We start from the raw sequence: 22,351 nt of genomic DNA, 5'->3' as shown, positions 1-22,351 counted from the left end.
AACTCATACACACTGGATGATGTTTCACCCCAAATATTAACCTGGTAATGTGGAATATGTTTGAATTTGTGTGTATAGTGCATGTATGTGTATATATATAAGTATGTCTGTGTGTGTGTGTCTGTGTGTGTGTCTGTGTGTGCATATGGAAGTGGGACAGTTTAATGACAGTAGTCCTTTTTGCTATGCTGGACAGCTTTACTCTAAGACACAACTTGTGAGCTGGTGATGTGTTTCTCCTCATGTGTGAGACCCAAACCTGCCAAAATCCTGTTCCAGACACAGAGCTAAACACATCTGACTGCTGTTGGTCCAATGAAATAAAAAAAAACTTCAGGACAACTAAGTTATTTAAAAAAAAAAAAGTAAACAAACAAACATCTGTTCCATCCTAATCATAGATTTAGGTGCAACGTGTAGCAAGATTACGCAAGAATCAACATTTCCTGATATAAATTTAATTTCTACGTATTAAGTGAAGGATTTTTTTTAAATGACCATGTGATGCACTGTGTGTGAGTCATCTTACATGCATTGCAGCACAAATGTATTCCTGTGTCATCGCGTGGCGTTCGGGTGGACTGGGGAGGCGGCTACAAGTTGATCATCACTGAAGCTGTTTACACATGCGATATGTGACAGTTATTGCATGGAGAAAACGGATAGTTGATGTGAATTGGGTTCATTCTTTGGCTCAACAGGGAAACACGGGCCACATGAATAACGGCGGAGAACAGTGTTCGACAAACGTCCTCTTTCGAGCCCGAACACAAGTACATTCACATCCTGTTGAAGAGGCTTCCGATCTTCAGACAACCGCCGGCCTCCATTGGCCCCCGTCTCGCTCTTGAAGAAATAGTGCCCGGCCCATTGTTCAGAACCCACCTCTTATATACTGCGGCGGCAACCTCAAGAAGATGACTTGACCCCACTTGGCTCCGAGGGAACGTATGGCTCGCGTTAGCAGTCATGGGTTAAAAATGAGAGCAGAATTACTGAACCGAGAATGAAAAGCCTCTGCAGAAACGCTGTATCCCTTTTCCCTCGGGTTGCATGGAGATGATATCGTCAACGGGTTTGTGATGCTAGGAAAAATAAATATGTCAAAAAAAGAAAGAAGAAGAAACAAAACCAACATAAAAGCGGTTCATGTCCAGAAGAATGTGATGCTAATCAATAAACTCTGCATTTTGTCGTTGCATCAAGTTGTCTCCCAAAGGAGGCTGCAGGATTCGGGGAATGCAAGTTTCTTTTTTCTTCTTTTGTGGTTTTTTTGCATAGCACATGCTGCTATGCAAAGTTCAGAAACAGTTAAAAACACATAGCACTGCACACACTGGGAAGGAGGTGGGGCCAAATCACAAAGAAAGAAGAAGAAGAAAAGAAAGTAAAAAGAAGACAGGATCCTGTTTGTGGTACATTTGAACACTACACAGCATTCCAGGTGTGAGAATGACGACAGACCACACACACACAGCATTAAAAATGCTACACACACAAAAATGGCGTCACACTGTATGTACACAATGCAGGTTGGAGACGCTCGTCTTCGTCAAATGGGCGTAACTGATTATATTATCTTCCCATTATTCACAAGTGAGCAGACCGCAGTGCACTGCAAGTTTAAATAAGCTGCATTATATGTTAAATAGCAGCTACACAGAGAAGCAATGTGTTCCTGCACTGCCTTGATGTTATAGTCGAGTGTGTATATACTGGAATAACAGCTGCTCATGTTTTAAAATGTCTAAATCCACCCACCCCAATTGCTGGATAAAATATATTATATTGATATATTGTCTTTTAGGTTACTGCGTTTGCATTTAGGCTGGGCGCATCTGTTGGGCAAGGGATGTGTTGCTCTTAAGTCTCTGGCTATGTGCGATGCAATCGGACGGGACAGTTCAAGCTGCCTCCAATGGCGTGTCCTTGTCACGTGTCTACATCGGCTCGACGTAATTGGCCGGGTACAGTCCTCCGGCCGCCGTCCAGACGACCTCGACACCAGCCTTGCTCGTCCTCGTCCTCGGTCTTGGTGAGTTCATCGCCTGTGAAGGAGACACCGCTCTGTAATCAGCACGCACGTCATGTGTCAGAGAGTGTGAGTGTGAATGTGAATTGGGGACAACGATTGTATTTGTGGTCTCCTGCTTTGTTTTCGCTCACGTGAACAGGTCATGGATGCAAAAGTATTATCACGTATCAAGTATAATGCCTCGATATAATTCAACTCGACTTCACTGAAGTACAGATGAGGAAAAAAAAGTAAAAGCTGCAACGTACCAAAAAAAAATACGGTGACTGATCGCCGGTGGAGGAAAACAATGCAAATATATATATTTTTAAAGGAATGTTTTCTGAGATGAGAAAACAACTAAACATGTTTGTTAGACCTCAAAAGGAGTTTTGGTGAGTAATAATAATTAGTATTCGTATTTATTTATTTGAACAGGGACTGTACACATCAATCATCCCAGGGGTAAAAGTGTCAGTCTTAGCTAAAGCTACATTTCAACCGTAGTCCCTGTGGCCAGAAATTACAAGCCATCACTAAGGGAGAAAATGGTTATCACAAAAACAAAATAAAAAGAAATAAACAGACAGCTTACGATCAAATATAGACCTCATCATAAAGGCATGAAAAAAAACATCATAAAAAGCAATAAACATACACACAATGTAAATAGTAATTTGTGTTTGTTTACAAAATGTCCGCAGGGCAACTTTCTTTTCCTCTTATCCTTCTTTTGAACAAAGAAACTAACAGAAAGTGCTGTCAGGGATTAGCCACATTGTCACATATCCACGAGAGGACTTTAAAAAATCTTAAAAATAGGATCTGCATGTGCAGATCGAGAAGAAGAAGATGAAAAGCAGAGCTGTGGCTTCATCACTACATTTTCCCAGTAAATAGTAATGTCCTTGCGTTGGCTTTTTACACCATTTCCCAAAGAGCTTGTGTTAATTGGTGGCAAGTGCCCTCTAATTTGTTTTCCATGTAGCAATTATTGACTAACCACTGCTATCTCCTCTGTAGAGGAAGGGAGCTTTAGAATAGAAACCAGGAAGGACTTGGTGATGTTGGACCACCTGGTTGACGCCACAGCCGTCATTTATGATGAAACTCGGGCGTCCCATTATTATCTGTGATCATAATCATCTTTATGCATATTTAAATGAACTTCTTGTTACAGCAAGATGAACAGGCACTACACCAGTTAGGAGATAAAAGTACATCACCAACTATTAACATACATCTTCTAGACCGCTAATATAGGGGTTTCCACAACATGAGCTGCTGTCCCCCGTGTGCATAAGGAAGAGATCATCAACATAAAAAAGCATTTACATGTACACATTTTTACTGCCTCAACATGGTTAGGTCTCATTTTTCAACTCAACACAGTTGTACAGTTACAATAGAATATAATCTTTAAATTACATCATATACAAATCTGACAGCGTGGGATATCGTCACGCTTATTTATGATACACTGACAATTCCATTGCAATGAAAGTCATACGATATGGTACCTATTAGTTAATATGTTTTCCATTGCTGTTATTTTTAATGAATCACATTTACATGTATAACACTACATCTTGTCTTAATAGTCAATTACTTGCATTTTTTTTGTAACTTTTGTTTCTATTACATTTACACAACTCATACACACTGGATGATGTTTCACCCCCAAAATATTAACCTGGTAATGTGGAATATGTTTGAATTTGTGTGTATAGTGCATGTATGTGTATATATATAAGTATGTCTGTGTGTGTGTGTCTGTGTGTGTGTCTGTGTGTGCATATGGAAGTGGGACAGTTTAATGACAGTAGTCCTTTTTGCTATGCTGGACAGCTTTACTCTAAGACACAACTTGTGAGCTGGTGATGTGTTTCTCCTCATGTGTGAGACCCAAACCTGCCAAAATCCTGTTCCAGACACAGAGCTAAACACATCTGACTGCTGTTGGTCCAATGAAATAAAAAAAAACTTCAGGACAACTAAGTTATAAAAAAAAAAAAAAGTAAACAAACAAACATCTGTTCCATCCTAATCATAGATTTAGGTGCAACGTGTAGCAAGATTACGCAAGAATCAACATTTCCTGATATAAATTTAATTTCTACGTATTAAGTGAAGGATTTTTTTTAAATGACCATGTGATGCACTGTGTGCGCGAGTCATCTTACATGCATTGCAGCACAAATGTATTCCCTGTGTCATCGCGTGGCGTTCGGGTGGACTGGGGAGGCGGCTACAAGTTGATCATCACTGAAGCTGTTTACACATGCGATATGTGACAGTTATTGCATGGAGAGAAAACGGATAGTTGATGTGAATTGGGTTCATTCTTTGGCTCAACAGGGAAACACGGGCCACATGAATAACGGCGGAGAACAGTGTTTCGACAAACGCGTCCTCTTTCGAGCCCGAACACAAGTACATTCACATCCTGTTGAAGAGGCTTCCGATCTTCAGACAACCGCCGGCCTCCATTGGCCCCCGTCTCGCTCTTGAAGAAATAGTGCCCGGCCCATTGTTCAGAACCCACCTCTTATATACTGCGGCGGCAACCTCAAGAAGATGACTTGACCCCACTTGGCTCCGAGGGAACGTATGGCTCGCGTTAGCAGTCATGGGTTAAAAATGAGAGCAGAATTACTGAACCGAGAATGAAAAGCCTCTGCAGAAACGGTGTATCCCTTTTCCCTCGGGTTGCATGGAGATGATATCGTCAACGGGTTTGTGATGCTAGGAAAAATAAATATGTCAAAAAAAGAAAGAAGAAGAAACAAAACCAACATAAAAGCGGTTCATGTCCAGAAGAATGTGATGCTAATCAATAAACTCTGCATTTTGTCGTTGCATCAAGTTGTCTCCCAAAGGAGGCTGCAGGATTCGGGGAATGCAAGTTTCTTTTTTCTTCTTTTGTGGTTTTTTTGCATAGCACATGCTGCTATGCAAAGTTCAGAAACAGTTAAAAACACATAGCACTGCACACACTGGGAAGGAGGTGGGGCCAAATCACAAAGAAAGAAGAAGAAGAAAAGAAAGTAAAAAGAAGACAGGATCCTGTTTGTGGTACATTTGAACACTACACAGCATTCCAGGTGTGAGAATGACGACAGACCACACACACACAGCATTAAAAATGCTACACACACAAAAATGGCATCACACTGTATGTACACAATGCAGGTTGGAGACGCTCGTCTTCGTCAAATGGGCGTAACTGATTATATTATCTTCCCATTATTCACAAGTGAGCAGACCGCAGTGCACTGCAAGTTTAAATAAGCTGCATTATATGTTAAATAGCAGCTACACAGAGAAGCAATGTGTTCCTGCACTGCCTTGATGTTATAGTCGAGTGTGTATATACTGGAATAACAGCTGCTCATGTTTTTAAAATGTCTAAATCCACCCACCCCCAATTGCTGGATAAAATATATTATATTGATATATTGTCTTTTTAGGTTACTGCGTTTGCATTTAGGCTGGGCGCATCTGTTGGGCAAGGGATGTGTTGCTCTTAAGTCTCTGGCTATGTGCGATGCAATCGGACGGGACAGTTCAAGCTGCCTCCAATGGCGTGTCCTTGTCACGTGTCTACATCGGCTCGACGTAATTGGCCGGGTACAGTCCCTCCCGGCCGCCGTCCAGACGACCTCGACACCAGCCTTGCTCGTCCTCGTCCTCGGTCTTGGTGAGTTCATCGCCTGTGAAGGAGACACCGCTCTGTAATCAGCACGCACGTCATGTGTCAGAGAGTGTGAGTGTGAATGTGAATTGGGGACAACGATTGTATTTGTGGTCTCCTGCTTTGTTTTCGCTCACGTGAACAGGTCATGGATGCAAAAGTATTATCACGTATCAAGTATAATGCCTCGATATAATTCAACTCGACTTCACTGAAGTACAGATGAGGAAAAAAAAGTAAAAGCTGCAACGTACCAAAAAAAAATACGGTGACTGATCGCCGGTGGAGGAAAACAATGCAAATATATATATTTTTAAAGGAATGTTTTCTGAGATGAGAAAACAACTAAACATGTTTGTTAGACCTCAAAAGGAGTTTTGGTGAGTAATAATAATTAGTATTCGTATTTATTTATTTGAACAGGGACTGTACACATCAATCATCCCAGGGGTAAAAGTGTCAGTCTTAGCTAAAGCTACATTTCAACCGTAGTCCCTGTGGCCAGAAATTACAAGCCATCACTAAGGGAGAAAATGGTTATCACAAAAACAAAATAAAAAGAAATAAACAGACAGCTTACGATCAAATATAGACCTCATCATAAAGGCATGAAAAAAAACATCATAAAAAGCAATAAACATACACACAATGTAAATAGTAATTTGTGTTTGTTTACAAAATGTCCGCAGGGCAACTTTCTTTTCCTCTTATCCTTCTTTTGAACAAAGAAACTAACAGAAAGTGATGTCAGGGATTAGCCACATTGTCACATATCCACGAGAGGACTTTAAAAAATCTTAAAAATAGGATCTGCATGTGCAGATCGAGAAGAAGAAGATGAAAAAGCAGAGCTGTGGCTTCATCACTACATTTTCCCAGTAAATAGTAATGTCCTTGCGTTGGCTTTTTACACCATTTCCCAAAGAGCTTGTGTTAATTGGTGGCAAGTGCCCTCTAATTTGTTTTCCATGTAGCAATTATTGACTAACCACTGCTATCTCCTCTGTAGAGGAAGGGAGCTTTAGAATAGAAACCAGGAAGGACTTGGTGATGTTGGACCACCTGGTTGACGCCACAGCGCGTCATTTATGATGAAACTACGGCGTCCCAGCCTCTTTAGAAACATCAATAAGCTCATGAATTAAAAAAGGAAAAAAACAAAATCTGTATGATGTTAAATAATATCTCCTGTGTCATCTGGTCACTGACAAATACCTGATTTGAAGGTGAGCTCATCCTGCTCCTGGCCTTCATAGTCATAGAGAGCGCGGACGCGGACTCCTTTCCCAGAGCTGGAGTCCTCTTCGAAGGAGTTGCCGTTGCCGCCGCTGCCGCCGCCATTTTCGTTGCCGGACAACGTGGCGGGCTGCTCGTCGTCGGACCACTCAGTCGAGTACGCTTGGTTTTTTTCATAGCTGCTCACACTGGAGGAGAGAGGAAAGGCAGGGTGAGTAAATACTCAAAGTATGTCAACAAATCCCCCCCAAAAAAGACCAAACACAAACATATCATCTGTGCTGAAGATTCAAATACTTAAAAATCAATCAATGTAATCGATCAGCAATAGTGGCGCCGTTGCACCTTGTTGTTTACTTTATAATAATAATAATATACACTTTTATTAATCCCCAAGGGGAAATTAGTTCTCTGCATTTAACCCATCCTTAGTTATTAAGGAGCAGTGGGCTGCAGTGAAGCACCCCGGAAGCAACTGGGGGTTCAGTGCCTTGCTCAAGAACACTTCGACTTGTAACTAATGGGGAGAGTGGGGATCGAACCCACAACCTTGCGGTTGCAGGACGGCCCTCTTACCCCACTGAGCTACAGCCGCCCCTTTATGGTGAACATGGGTACTCTTGTTTACTTTATGGTGAACATGGGCACTGTTGTTTACTTTATGGTGAACATGGGTACTCTTGTTTACTTTATGGTGAACATGGGTACTGTTGTTTACTTTATGGTGAACATGGGTACTCTTGTTTACTTTATGATGAACATGGGCACCATCATGCAAAATCTGCAGAGGAAATTAGTCCCCAACACACCCAATCTACTCCTGTTTGAGGGAACAATTTTCAGTTTTAGGAATATATTTAGCCATTTAAAAAATGTGTGTATCCGTGACCCATTTTTAAAGATGTGTGTACAGAAAAGGACCGATGGGCATTGAAATGGGAACTCACAAGACTAATTTTATCCTTAAATTGTTTTACTTTGACCGAAATAAATCTGAGTTCAGTCCATGCGTTAGTCACAAAATATAATCTCATGATAAACTGATGGCTTTGCAATGGGGCTCGTAAACATCAGATCACTAACCTGCTCCGGTCACCAGGTGGAGCCACATGGTGCTCGGTGCTCGGAGTGGGTGGGGCTCCGTCTGGCTTCTTCTTCTTCGGGGGAGCAGCGGCCTGGTCTGGGTTGTATTCCTGGAGTAGAGTGAAAGAGGGAAAGGAAACACATGAAAGCGGAGAATAAAGAAGAGTAGTGAGTGAAGAGGAGAGGGCTCTGATGTGTGTGTGTGTACGGAGGTTTACCGCCTTACCTCAAATGCAGGCCAGTTCATATGCATGTCAGGGCCGTGGTTGTTGCTGAACCACTTCAGGTCCTCTTGTGTGTTTGCAGACAGGATGGTGCGCTCCAGTTCTCGGTATATTGTGGCATAGCTGAGGAGGAAAGTGGGACAAATGGTGAGCATTAGAAAAGTGCCATAAGAGACCTGGAGTCTGCTGCCAATTTGGCGACAGAACCCACAATGTAGTCCAGATTCTGGGTTGAGCGAGATCCAATATGGAGGTGATGACAAAACTGAAGTGGCCGTCTGAGTTTTGTGCTGAAGCTGCTGAAGTATTTTCCCTGAATAATCTTAATAATCCTCTGAGGATATTATTGTTCATATTGCTACAGTTTTCCCAAATATCTGCAATGTGTAAGAGATTGCAACTGTGTAGTGTTATAATTTTACAGGATGTAAGCATGAATGCAATCAGAAAAGATCCAAGTGCTATTTTCTTTCTGAAGATGAAAAAGTAAATGGATGCCGTGTTGGATTCAAGTACGCAGGACATTTTATTCTCAAAACTAGATTTTGGAAAGATTGGTGTGTGATCTTTTGTAAAAGGCGATAACAACATCGTCTGGCAGTGGAACAAAGGCCTCTTTTTATTTGTTAATTGTTTAACTTAATTAAATTCAAGCCAAATTATGACTTTTGACTTTAATAATACTGTGGTGATGATAATCATAAGGAATGTGTTTTTTTTGTGGCAACTTCAGCTCATGAAACTAAAGCGAGTGTTGATGTGTGCTTTGAATTTCAGTGGACATTTATAAATGCAAGTCTTTGCAGTGGTAGAAAATAATATTCAATCGCAGAAAATGTCTAATAATCTCATTTTGTCTTCTTATAAGTGGAATTGGGAATTATCTTCTGAGAAAACACCCGGTTGTGCAATGAAAAGCGAAAAATGTAAAAGGAAAAAAATTGTATATATATAAAGAGAGGGAGGGAGCAAGATATTAAGTAATGAATAAAATTGAAACTTCATAAAATGCTAATGCTTGATAAATGTTTTGTAGCTCAATAAGCAGTTAAATCCGAGTTGTCCAGGTGAGGTCGTGGGTAGCAAAGCGTGACTGATGAACATCATCACAATCCTCCAAACAGCCTTGAATTGTCCACGGCAACCAAAGGCAGGTTTGATTAAAATCCCCCGAAAACCGGCTTTGTTGTTTACACGCAGGTTAATAACAACCCGTAATCCGACAAGTGGTTCAACTTCAAATTTAAATTCAAATTCAGTTTGGCAGAAACGTCATTGAACTAATTAGAGATGCGAGTGTGACCGCTAATGAGAAACGCACGCCTGGTCGAGAAGAGTGTTGAGATGAATCAATTTGAAGGGAACCGTGCTGAATGTGACAAAACAAATCAAACTAATCTATGATGAAATGTGTTTTGCAATGTGATCATGCTCAAAGAGGTTTTTGAAAACAGTATCCCCATGAATGAACTGAATATACATCGGATTGAGTGGGAATGGTATAAAAAAGGTAGATGAAGTACAGTGCAGGGAATGGATGGTGCAGCAAGAAGCATCCGGAGATCAAACAGAATAATATAGACATAGCAGAGCAGAATGATCAATAGATATGGCACACAGTGTTTTACTGTATCATATATCACAGTGAAAACACTGCAGCAAGTCAAAATGTCTCCCCTCGCCCGGCTCACTTTGGGTTCTCGGTGAGGTTAAGATGGCGTTTGATGTCCAGCAAGGCCTCCTTGAGGAAGGTCAGCCTCCTGATCTCATGCTGCTGGCACTGGTCAAACACCTGCTCCATGCACTCCATGTACTGCGGGGTGCACTTGTTCAGCTCCTCCAGAGACTTCTCATACTTTTCTTTAGCCTGAGATGAAAAAAAAGAAAAACAGCATGGTTTAAAAAAAATGTCCCAACGAGCTTGCACTACAACTCATCTTTCAAAGGGTTTATCGAGGCACTGTGACATCGTTTTACGACTAAATATCTGTTCTTGCATCCGAACACAACACCTAACGATGTTTATTTGAAAACGAATATGGGAAAATGAGCTGATAATTCAGCCTGATGGTTAGCATTAATACCCTGTCAGCCCAGATCACTCATTTTAAGCTTTTCTGTGATTTCCCATATATAAATCTGAACCAACCAATGTGACCAATGGTTTATATGCATGTGTATTTACGTGTTTTTCGTCATCGTCGTTTTTTTCCCACTCACTTTTCCCTCAAACTAAAAAGACGGTTTCCCGCCTTGTTTCTTGTTTCCCGCCTTCCCGTTCTCACCTTCTGCATATCCTGTTTGCATTTGTCCACTTTCTCGTGCAGTTTCTTCTGCTGGTCTGCGGTGATGGAGGCCTCGGTCTTGCCGTTGGCCTCGCGGGCCGCGGCCAGCCTCTCCTCCTTGCAGGCCAGGTGGTAGGATTTCTTAGCTGCCTCCATCTGTACGTCCAAACACGACAAGGCACCGTCAGTACCTCGCGTACGTTAGGGAATGCGACCGGAGGAAGTCACATCAACTCATCTCAAAGTGGGGATGACCCAAACGATCTTAATGTGATCAGTATCTATAACTGCATAGATATTATTATGTATTTGTATCCACGGCCATTTTGCTATTAAAGACAACAACAACATGAGTACAAATATAATCCTGTACGTTTTCCATGTAGAGTCGAGTCAACCCAGTCAAAGTCAAATAGGCTCTAAGTCCTCTCATATCACACAGGTCCCGGCCCAAAGCAACCGTAAACACAGTGTGTAACACCCTGTTCTGTTTCTCCTGTGTTCCGTGTCTCCTATGTCTCCTCTGTGTCTCCTCTGTCTTGATTGTTTCATTCCCTGCACCTGCCCTCAGCCACTCTTGTCTCGTTACTGTCTGATGTCGTACACCTGTTTCCCCCCCAATATATTGTGTCAGTCTTTCCCTTGTCTCCTGTTGGATTGTCGGCTATAGTTCTGTGTCTTTTGGTCGTAGTCCTGTCTTTCTTGTTAGTGTATATTCTGATATTCTAATATCAAGACTGGGTCCACTGACAATTAATAAGTGACAGATTGATTTTTTGTTTGGAATATCACAAGCGAAGAAATTGTCTTCAAATGTAGCTCCAAACGATCTAAGCTCCACGATTGGCCTCAGCAGGCCTCCCCCAGACACAGCTTGGACCCATAGACATTTGACAATTGAGCCATGATGGCCGAGTACTGCTGTTTAATTTTGACAACACCAAATACATACAAAAGGTTCAGTGGACACATTTAAAATCATCACCGATTTAGACAGTCGCATAAAATTATTGTTCCCTTTTAAATTGTCAACACATAACATTTAGTCCACTTGAGGTCGGTGGAAACAAGTTGGGAACACAACATTTATATATTATCATTGTGGCAGCGGGGTGCGGCTCGGCTGCAGAGTGGGTATGGTGGGTGTGGTTCAGGGAACGGTGTCGGGACCAGGTATAATCGGCCTCAGCTAGTGGTTGATTGTTAATCAGTCCCCGCTGGGGCTAATCTGTGTGTGTGTGTGTGTGTCTGTCCCCATAAGTGAGCAGTAGTGACTGAGGAGGGAGAGGAGAGCAGAGGCACAGTCTGCAGTTAAATAAAAGATATTACGAAATATCATTTGTGTATGCTCATCCTTTGGTGCTTGGGGGGGGGGGGTCTGTCTAGCAGCTGCTAAAGTCTCCAACAGGTGGGTTTTTAGAGCTTTTTCCCCCCGCTGACAGCAGCGGCCTGCAATGGCAGAGGATTACACTCTGAGAGCGTCGAGAAAGAGAACCACGCGGCGGAAGTTGTGCGCCAGGCACTTCAAAAACCAATGACCGAAAGATGCGTGGATGAACATTGATGTGACACAGCGGCACCCGGAACCACGTCACGAGGCGAAAGACGGAACGAAGCGGGGAGCCGCTCAGTCGTGAATACGACTTGTTCTGCGACACCCAAAGACAAAGACGATGAGTCACATCCATCGGTCTCCATCCCCCTCACCTCCTTGAGCTTTTTGGCCCACGGTTTCTGAGCCTTCTTGAAGCCTTCGTCCGCCTCCTTGGCCTCCTTGAAGCCCCCGATCATTTGCTTGTGATAGGCTTCCTTCTGCCAGTTCTTCACTTTCTCCACGTCCTCGTTCGTCAGGTTGTTCTTCACGTCCTGGTGCAGCTCACTCACCTTCTCTGCCTCGGTCATCACGGCCAGCCAGGCTCTCTCCACGGAGCCGTACTGCGGCCCTGGGGGGGGTCGGACAAAATGACTCATTCCCGATTAAACATTTAGGGCGACAACATGGAAGCCAAATGTGAGCAGAGAGCAAACAGCAAACTGTGTAAACGGAGCCGTGGCAAAGTCAGCGTGACGTGCATTCATTTGTCGAGCGATTTATTTTGATTGAGCCCGTGCCACATGCTGACCTTTCTCAATGAGCTGTCTCCATCTCTTGGACCACGCAGTCAGCTGATCGCCATACGCCTTTTCTATCTTGGCACGTTCCTGCAGGCAGCCCATGAGGTCATTGCAGAGCCGATGGCCGTCATCAACTCTCTTGACGGCACGTTTGTAGTTCCCCACCTGAGAGCACAGAAACAAATAGGATATACTATATTCTTTTACAATGGAATTCTGGCAACTAAATAGCGTAACTCATACAGTTGTATTGTGTTTATCTCCGAGAGACTGTAGTTAGGTTTACAGTATAACTGCTGTTTTTAAAATAATTTACCGTAAACATGTTTATAACAAAAGCAAATAACCATAAACAGGTTTATGACGGATCTGTTTTTTATTGTAATTTACCGTAAACAAAGAACAGTTCTTAACTTTGAATTGCAGAAAAATATCTCGATTTTTTTTACGGTGAAGTTCTGGCAACCATAGCTGACGGTGATTTACCGTAATGTCTTATACGTTGTCACTTTATTATTTACAGTAAAGCTCCGGCAACCACAGATTTACTGTATATTACAGCAAAAAAATGTTTTACAGTGTAAAGGAGCGGAATGCAAATCTGTCTTTACATGTATCACAGAAGGAACACTTTCAGAAAATGATGTCGACTTTAAAATATACGAAAAACAAAACAGATGAAAGTGGTATTTTTATACATATGAAAATATGCTTCGAGAGGGAAAAAATGGGGGACGATTCCCCACTTGTGTTAGTAAATAAGCAATGCAGTAACAGAGTCAATGTATATTTGATCAGCACTGTCTCGCTCAGTCTGATTGGAGCAGTGATTAGCAGCTCCAGGCTCCTCGGCTTTGATTGGTTGCCGTTCTTCGGGTGCAGCGGAATCTCGTGAATGTCATTGGGAGACCTTAAAGGAGACAGAGGAACCTCATTTTCCCGCAGATTATCTGTCTCATGTTCTGCTGTCAGGATGCAGTGAGTTTGACAACATTTTGTTTTAAGTTACCAAATGCAGCTTTTGGAACAATGTCTATGAACTGAATAGTTTTTGAATGAGATGTCTGTGTGTACATATGACATGCGTATAAACACAGTTTTGGGGGACATGTGCTGGTCTTACATGCAGTAGTTATAGAAAAATGCCCACCAAAAAAAAAACCCTAAGCGACAATTGTGTCCAGATTCTAGATATCTGCAAATAATATTACATTTATTTTATATTCATTTACACAGAGTAAAATAAGATGTTTTTTTGAAAGACCTAGTTCATTCTCCAGTTTAATTGTTGTCTCCTGTCCATTTTAGGTAACAAAAAAAGAAAAGTGAGAGGTTCATTTCTACAATGAACAGGAACATATATATATATATATATATTTTTTTTCTCATGTATTTTCTCGAGAGTTATGAATGGTTCCTTAACCATTAACTTTACTTCATTTCTATTCGGCTGAATTACACGTGTGTGGGTGCCGTGTCCTATTTCACCCTTTAACGCATGTTAACCAGCACTGTGATGTTGATGCACATCTCCAAGTATGTCCTGAAATATAAATTACATTCAACATTTAAACGAGAAACAGCATCAGCTACATTAATTGTATTTTTTTCCTTGTCATCCTACTCAAACACTTCAGTATTCAGTGTTACTGTCTGACAAAATGATTTCACTGCCTTTGGATTTAGATCATCTCAATTGAATATAATCTCTACAGACACTGTAGCGGTACCGCTTTAAAACAGGACAGCCAGGCTCCGCCTCCTCAGTGCCTGCAGGGGGCGTCAGCTCATGGTGCATGATAAAGGAAGTGAAGAGGGGGTGGGGGATGCTCGTGCCTGTGCATGTGGAGTTATGCAATGACGAGGGCTTGTGTTTGTTTGTGTGTGTGTGTGTGTGTGTGTGTGTGTGTGTGTGTGTGTGTGTGTGTGTGTGTGTGTGTGTGTGTGTGTGTGTGTGTGTGTGTGTGTGTGTGTGAATGCTTTAATCCTCTTGAGTGGTGTAATGCAGGACGACAGATCTTCAGGGGTGGACGTCGACGCAGAGACAGAAGTACATAGAAACCGCAGATTGCATGTGTTTATGAAGTAAATGCATACATCCACGCACATACATCCTCAAATGCATAACGAGTCGAGAGGCCTGTCTGCAGCGCTGCACTGTGATTGGTGCTGACGCGGGCAGCGCTGCACTGTGATTGGTGCTGACGCGGGCACGCACGTGTGCTTCTCCTGTTTGAGATGAGAGCTGCGGGGCGGCAGTGAGACAGGTGTAGTGTGACAGATTGCAAAGTCACACCAACAACAACACGCAGGTGGACTCGCCCGACATATGAAAACACACTTGAGCTCTGTGTGGTGATTACGGAGGGATGTATTGAGTTTGATTAGTGCCACGCAGCCCAGCTGTGTCAAATATGAACATGTATGATGAAAAAACCCCGGAGAAGAAAGTATTTCTCTGGCATTTATAAAGCATGAGCTGACCCGAGCTGTGGAGCTAGTACACAGAGGCTATAGGCAGGTGCAAGTGGAATAATGCGCCTCAGAGCGACTGATGACTGGGGCTCTTTGTCTTTGTCTCCGTGGCGAAGAGGCACGATACAAAGAAGACTCTGTACTGAGGGAATTCATTAACGCTACTTTAGTTCGGGTGAAAGTTAAACACACACACACACACAGACACAGACACAGTTTTCTGAATTTAGGCATTCATCAAAAATACTTTCGACGTACAATGAGCAGTATCGTATTAACGTGTCAAACAGACACTGCTGGCAAGTGGAGACAGTATTATAATGTATCTCAACCAGAGTTAGAGCTTGTGTACTTTTGTGCTTGTATTTTCTTTTGAATTCTCACTGTGACCAAATCTAAATTTGCATAACGGATTTTGAGCTGCAGTTCTCCCTGATGAGATTGAAGAATTCTTAATCAGGTCACTTTAAGACTTTCATTTAACCCTCCTGTTACCTTTAGGGTCAATTTGACCCCATTCAATGTTTAACGTCGGTGTTCTTTGTGGTCAATTTGACCCCAGGCTGTAAATATAAAGGTAACAGGAAGGTTAAAGCAATATTTTGACCCTTGCCAACGGTAAAGTAAGAAGAGTGATACAACTCTTATATCTGTCTGTTAAATATGAAGCTGGTTAGCGTTGCATAGCTTGACGTGTTAAAGACGAGGCGGATTTATCTCTCTCGGAAAGATTGCTTTTGCTTTTAAGCAGAAGGCCATGCTTAATGTTTCCAATGCCCTGGCAGAGCGACCCTCTGCGTCGAGCCTCAGTGGGTACGGGCTTTGGGTTGCGGGTTGAAAAATATTCATCACACACATGTGGCGGTTTGGTCTTTACCTCCCAGAAGCTGTCCATGGTGTCGTCAGCAACCGCACATTCATCGTAGGAGCCAGACATTTCCCTGGATGTAGCAAAGCACTCTAATGACTAAACCTGTCCTCTGCAGCCGGGCTGGGTTCCTCATGCACTGCAAGGGCACAAAGAAGAAGAAGAAGAAGAACACAAATGTGTCATTGCATTATTACACAAACACAGGAACGCACAAGTGCGCGAGCAGACCGAGACGGCCGAGGAGAAGCGACGGAGGAACTTTCCATGGCAACTGGAGGAAACCTTCCAGTGTGTGATGGTTTCTATTTGAGACGTTTATAATAATGAGATATAAATAGTGTCCTCCGCCATGCATCCAGCGCCGTGCCCTGAGGAACGAGAGAGGGCATCTTCTACTGCCGTGTCCTAGAAAAAGATACCACAGAGAGCTCTGAGCCTAAACCCTTCATTCTGCTGACATATTACTCCTTTGCATGTGTGCAGTGTGTGGTGTGTTTTGAGGAATTCCTTTGCCCTTTGTCTCTCTGTATATATTGCACTACTTTTGTCATATCTGTGAAAATCTTTATTCATTTTTTTGTGTGGTGTTTTTTCAGATTAAATATAAGGACAAATTAAATAATTGTGTCACCCTAAAATAGAACAGACTTTTAGGGGATGAACATACCTATAGATGTCTTTTAATGATGTGTTTTCACTTAAACACACTCAACACTTTATCCTGGACACTTTAACCTGCTGACAATACACTTTAATCATTACCTTCTATATATATTTTGTATTCCTGTATATTTACCTTCGCATTGAAAATGCGGAAGATAATGTTTTGATCGCCGTTTATTTATTTATTTGTATGCGTGTTACTCGCATAACTCAAAAAGTATTAAACCGAATCGCATGAAATTTGGTGGGATGATTGGTTATTATCCGGGGACCGTTTGATTAGATTTTGGGATTGATCGGGTCAAAGGTCATGGTCAAGGTCATGAAAAGGTCAACATTTTCTTTTTACCATAGCACGGTACATTTTTATCCAATTGGCATGCAACTAATGCCAAAATGTTCATAATTCAATGCCCAATCTTGTGATATGCGAAGGTATGCGCTCTACCGAGTGCCCGTTCTAATTAATATTGTTATTGTATTTTGTATTTTTATCTTTTACTATATGCACCCGCTGCTGTGATCCTGCAATTTCCCCACTGTGGGACGAATAAAGGAATATCTTATCTTATCTTATCATAATCACCAATTAGGTTGCAAACCCTACAGAATACAGACCCGTCTGGATTTCCTCCAGCTTTAAGGTGATTAATATTCGTTTGTTGGACGTCTGGTCGATATCTTACCACCGTGGTTAAAACCGTGGAGACTACGAGGCACTTTTTCCATATTGAACTCCTTTTGAAGCCTAATCCATTTCGCTCACATGACTAATGGCTTCCACTTGACAGAGAGCTCCTTATTGCACTGCAGCAACCAATACAATATGTTGTATGAGCCTAATAACCATAATGACATTCGGTTGATAATGTCCTCCTCTCCGACATGGTTTCAAGTGGATTTTTTGGCCTCGCAGCGCAAAACTTTACTCTAGCTTTTAATTAAAACGATAACACGTTTTGATGAACGTTATTCAGAGCACAGTGCGACAATTGATTAATTCCAATATGCACAATGCACATTGAGTGTCAGTTAAGCGTGCTAGATGGAGATCAACGATGAAGGATGACTCACGGCCCCGTCAGATTAAAAGCTGAGTCTGCACTTTCAAGTCGGCTGCAGCGCAAGACACATTTTCGTCAAATGTGACCGGAGCCCTCCGTCCCTCATCTTCCTTCTGCGGTCAAGTGCAAACTAATTCCTGCAGCATCCTTCTTCCCTGGAATGAGTCATGACTAATGACTTCCTGCGTTAGCCTCAATCTTGAAGCGGGCTGAGCTTACTCCTCATACAACTACAAGGTCATCTTATGAAGGGGAACGTATGTCTCAGAGCAGCTCCTGCAGCACACTGTTTTCACAGGGGGGGGGGATGGGGGGGGTCTCTAGTCGTCGGAATTTTTATTATTATCATGGGAGCGTTCATGCCCGGTGTGATTGGATCTGGTTGCAGCTGCAGAACAGGCAATCTGTTTGTGCTCACTCAGGGCTTCTCGAGAACATTGACCGATTAAGCCAAGCCATATTTTATGAAACGGCCTCGGCTGCGGTCACCAGCCGTCACGCCGGTCCGTGGCGCTGGGAGTGGTGTATAGTAACGAAGCAGAAATACTTTGTGAATGTACTCAAGTAGTTTTTTGGGATATCTGTACACTTTACTTCTTATATTTCTGTTGACTTTTACTATTACTTCTCTATATTTTGCAACGAAAATACATTTCCGCTGAATCCGTATCGTACCGTACTTTTGGTACAATAAATATCGGATACTTTAAGACCTTTACTCAAGTAGTATTCTAATAGGAGACTTTTACTTTTACTTGAGTAATTTTCAAGTAAAGTATCATTACTTTTACTCAAGTATGACTTTTGGGTACTTTATACACCACTGGGCGCTATAGCTAGTCCCAGGCGGTGGCTAGTTCAAGATGGCGCAAACAACAGAAAACACCTGAAGACATTGTACTTGAGCCTTTCAGTTGCACTGGGAAAGTATTTTCTGAATTCTTTTGAAAAGAAGACCCATAAAATGTATTAATGTATGTTTTCTGTGAACTCTACTCTTCTATAATACCTAAAGGGTTTGAAATGGCAGAAAACTGTTTCTTTTCACAACGTTTTACTGGAAATGGAGGAATTCTGAAGGTTTTTCCTCATCCAAGAAATAACATACACATGTCCTAATCCAGACCTATAGATCTCTATCATTATCTATAAAGTGCAGTCAACGGTTAGATGATCACCTCTACATTTTTATTGACCATCATCATAACTTTATCCTTTGGGACAAACCCTCGGTAACCCTCTTCTTTTAAAATGACCCCGTTCTGCCATTCTACACACCACCAAGGAGGAGTGTTAGCCCCCCTGACAACATGACATACTCAAGACAAGTTGCGATAAAAAAAACACATTTGGTCAAGGCATAGTCTGACATTTTGGGGAATACACTTGTTCGCTTTCATCCTGAGAATTAGACCCGGAGACAGACCTCCCTCTACCGCGACCTGTCCCCGTTTAAAATGTAACATCTGCAAACCGGCTCACTTATTATAATATCTTGATGTTTTATCCCTACCATAATGAAGAATGATATTGATCTTCGCATTGAATTCCCAGCAGGAAAGCAAAATACATTTCTCAAAATGTTGAACTGTCACTTTAAAATTCTGCATTCTGGCAAATTCCCCAGTGAGACTCCCCTTTAAGGATGCTTTTCCTATAAAGCACGTACACGCGCAAACGTGTGGTGACGTCATTTTCCTTCCTCAGAGGGCGTCCTCACCATCATCGCACCACCATAGGAGCAACTGGAGTCAGACGGCGGCTGACGGTGCCACGGTTTCACCAGCGCGTCGGAGAACTACGGTGGCCTGGAGGTATCTCAAAAAAGCAAAAGACCCCTCTCTGCAACCAGTGTCCGGGTTGTCCGTTCTGGGTTCGTGTAAAAACATGGCGGTGCAGCACGGGGGACTATATGATGGGCTCATTCTCGGGCAACGAAAACGCAACAATTCTGCGATTCGTAATTTTAGTTGAATATAGACAAATGAAAAAGAAAACTAAGTTATAAATATCAAAGTATATTCCATTTCTGCAAATAGAGCATCCGAAATGCTAAACACTGACCCTCTAAAAACAAACGGGCTCATACTTGGTTTCCTCCTGTATAGGACCTGCGTATAATCCGTTTCATTTACATAACATAAACCATTCATAAAAAGCAAAGTGTGCTTCCACTTCTAGATTAGTGTGAGGCTCTCCCCTCAGTAAATACACACGCAATCGGAAAGAAAAGCGGTGAAAAAAACTTCTAGGAAAAACGAAAATAATATTAATGATAATAATTGTTAAGGAAATAAAACAAACTGAATCCCATATGACATTTTAAAAAAACTTGACTATGTGATGCAACATGGCCTCCTGCAGCTAAGTGGCCCTAAAGTGGCTGGTCTTAATCTCAGCAACAAACACACCCCATTGGTTCTGCTACCTGTCCATCAGTCCGGTCCTCCAATCAGCTCCTAGATTTGCGAGTACAGCACCTGGCGACATGAAAGCTAGTTGAGCTCATAACAACAACCTGTGCGTCTCGAGGCTTAGTTGAACCAAATCTCACACAAACACACACACACAGACACACACACACACAGTTGATGATGTCTACAACAGATTTGGATTAAAACGATAATTCCTAGATAGCGGTCCGCGCGTTTCCTCAATCTCAAACCAGAACCCGGTAAAAAGAAGAAGAAGAAGAAGATAATTCATCAAGGTGAAAAGATGATGAAGCTTCGAGACGGTGTGTGGACGGAGAAAGCTGAGCGACGCAGAGAGAACACATCACAGATCACAAGTCTCAGCTGTGGTCCCATTGTGGGAGATTGTTGTGTGTCCCATGACTCGGGTAAGGGGGGGGGGGGCAGGGCATTGTGGAGAGGGGCTTATACTTATCATTATTGAGGTCAATCCACCTCAATGACTGCGCACACACCTCCCATTAGCCACTGTATTGAGTGGCATGGCTAATATTACTCATCTTTTTGAATAATGAATTAGGCTTGTGCGTAAATGCAAAGACACATGCAAGTAAAACTATAAAGGACGACTCAAATGCATCCCGAAGCAACTTGTAAACATCAACCGAGGCCTTTTATTGGTTGCTAGAATGTTTGACGTGCCACATTCATCCTGAAGGGAAGCCGTACAGTTGCCTCGGTTACCTTACAGTACTCGAGAGAGACAAATAATCACTAAAGTGTTTTTTGTTGCTGTTGTTCACGTTTATCGATTTGGAGGCACCTCTCCGTTTGGAGCTGTTCTCCACCCGCTCGCCGAACACTCGCTTGCTGTCAGTAATTGAAAGTCCTTCATGAGTCTGTTGAATATAAAAGTTCTAAAATATACGGAGGGTACAAACTTTTGCACACGTTTAACACTCTCCTGCACATTTACTCACCACGCTTGGTTCCATCATTGAAGTAAAGAAGAAAAGAACAATCCAGAAGAAGAAGAAAAATACTCCCTTGTGGGTGTGTTGAATTCGTAGTCCAAATGTCCTTCACGGCGGCTACTTTGAACGGTGAATGTGTTGTGCCAATTTTTTCTTTTTTATTACAGATTTGACCTCTGTGGCCAAAGGGAACCCGCAGAGGACGATGAGTCTGACCCAACCAGCGTGTCTCAGAGGCAGAGGGATAATCCCGCAGTGTGCCACTTGAATAGCTTTAGAGGGGGAGGGCGCTCGGCTATGAAGACGAGCGAAGAAGAGGCGGATAGGACGAGTGAGGCAAAAAGTGGAGAGAGGAATGTGATGTTGAGACAAAACTGTAATCATGGCATCATTATTATTATTATCATATCCTGGCAGGATGCACGATGAACATGAATGCTTTATGAATTAAGGAGATTTATTGATGTATTTCTTTGTTTTCCTCCTGATCCGGGAGAGACCAATGCTGCAGTCAGAAGCTCCAGTGTTGACAAGGAACCACAACACACATGTAAGCTCGTTACCGTCAGAAGATTTCAGAGAGATGATCTAACTTGACACCGAGCGCCGAGCACTCGCGATCCGACAACCGATTGGACGACCAAAAAGCACTTCAGTGATTATTTTTATTACAGTACTGTGAGGTAATCAAAGCAAATCAACTACGCCTTCACTTCAAAATGAATGTGGCATGTCAAACATTCGAGAGCAGCGACCAGTAAAAAGCCCTCGGTCGTCGGTTCGGGATGCATTAGGGTCGTCTGTGGATTCCGTTTGATAAGCGCAGCGTGTCCTCGTCCTCCGCCGACTGAGGAGAGGACGCACGAGGAGAAAGACAGAGGGAGGTCTTTCATCGAGAGATGAGCGAGGAGAGGCCGACCGAGGGGAACCGAGCGAGACGGCGGGGCGAAGGACAGGGGAGGCGAGATGGAGACACGGGAGGGACGTGACGGGGAGAGAGGGGGAGGGAGACGAGAAGGGACGAAGGCGGCAAGGTGCTCGGGACGTGGCGCCGGAGCCGCTCGGACGGCCAGAACCGGTCCCGAAGGAGGCGGAAAAGGGCCCGGGAGGGCAGCCGATCACACCGGGACAGAGACGTGATTCATCTCTCGCCGCAGCGCGGAATTAAGCAGGCTGTTGGATGTTGCCAGGAGACGGAGCAGCCTTGTGCAGACATCACACACACACGCGCGCACACGC

General features: G+C 42.9%; 1 protein-coding gene across 5 annotated transcripts; it reads right to left on the bottom strand.

Moving 5' to 3' along the window:
- Window positions 1-3,135: 3,135 nt before the first annotated feature.
- pacsin1a (protein kinase C and casein kinase substrate in neurons 1a) lies at window positions 3,136-22,063 on the bottom strand. 5 transcript variants are annotated; one of them, XM_056423146.1, is made up of 11 exons: window positions 21,119-22,063; window positions 20,136-20,204; window positions 16,004-16,133; window positions 12,660-12,816; window positions 12,244-12,479; window positions 10,537-10,692; window positions 9,943-10,118; window positions 8,254-8,374; window positions 8,028-8,137; window positions 6,924-7,132; window positions 3,136-5,727 (listed from the first exon to the last, which is right to left on the bottom strand). In XM_056423146.1, the coding sequence occupies exons 3-11, from the start codon at window positions 16,061-16,063 to the stop codon at window positions 5,618-5,620; spliced, it is 1,335 nt and encodes a 444-aa protein (XP_056279121.1). In that variant the 5' UTR covers window positions 16,064-16,133; window positions 20,136-20,204; window positions 21,119-22,063; the 3' UTR covers window positions 3,136-5,617. The 5 variants fall into 5 exon arrangements, with proteins under 5 accessions (XP_056279121.1, XP_056279120.1, XP_056279117.1 ...); XM_056423145.1 differs by having other exon boundaries at window positions 20,153-20,204; XM_056423142.1 differs by lacking the exon at window positions 20,136-20,204 and having other exon boundaries at window positions 21,119-22,062.
- Window positions 22,064-22,351: the final 288 nt, after the last annotated feature.

Source organism: Pseudoliparis swirei, chromosome 9 (assembly GCF_029220125.1).
Source record: "Pseudoliparis swirei isolate HS2019 ecotype Mariana Trench chromosome 9, NWPU_hadal_v1, whole genome shotgun sequence".
Taxonomy (NCBI): domain Eukaryota; kingdom Metazoa; phylum Chordata; class Actinopteri; order Perciformes; family Liparidae; genus Pseudoliparis; species Pseudoliparis swirei.
This window is presented reverse-complemented; position numbering and strand designations above follow the sequence as displayed.

Excerpts from the sequence above, each read along its gene's own strand:
- pacsin1a (XM_056423146.1), bottom strand. The coding sequence starts at position 16,063 with ATGTCTGGCTCCTACGATGAATGTGCGGTTGCTGACGACACCATGGAC. Across the intron at positions 12,480-12,659 it reads GAGACAGCTCATTGAGAAAG|GGCCGCAGTACGGCTCCGTG; the intron begins GTCAGCATGTGG and ends GACCCCCCCCAG. Across the intron at positions 8,375-9,942 it reads AACCTCACCGAGAACCCAAA|CTATGCCACAATATACCGAG; the intron begins GTGAGCCGGGCG and ends TTTCCTCCTCAG.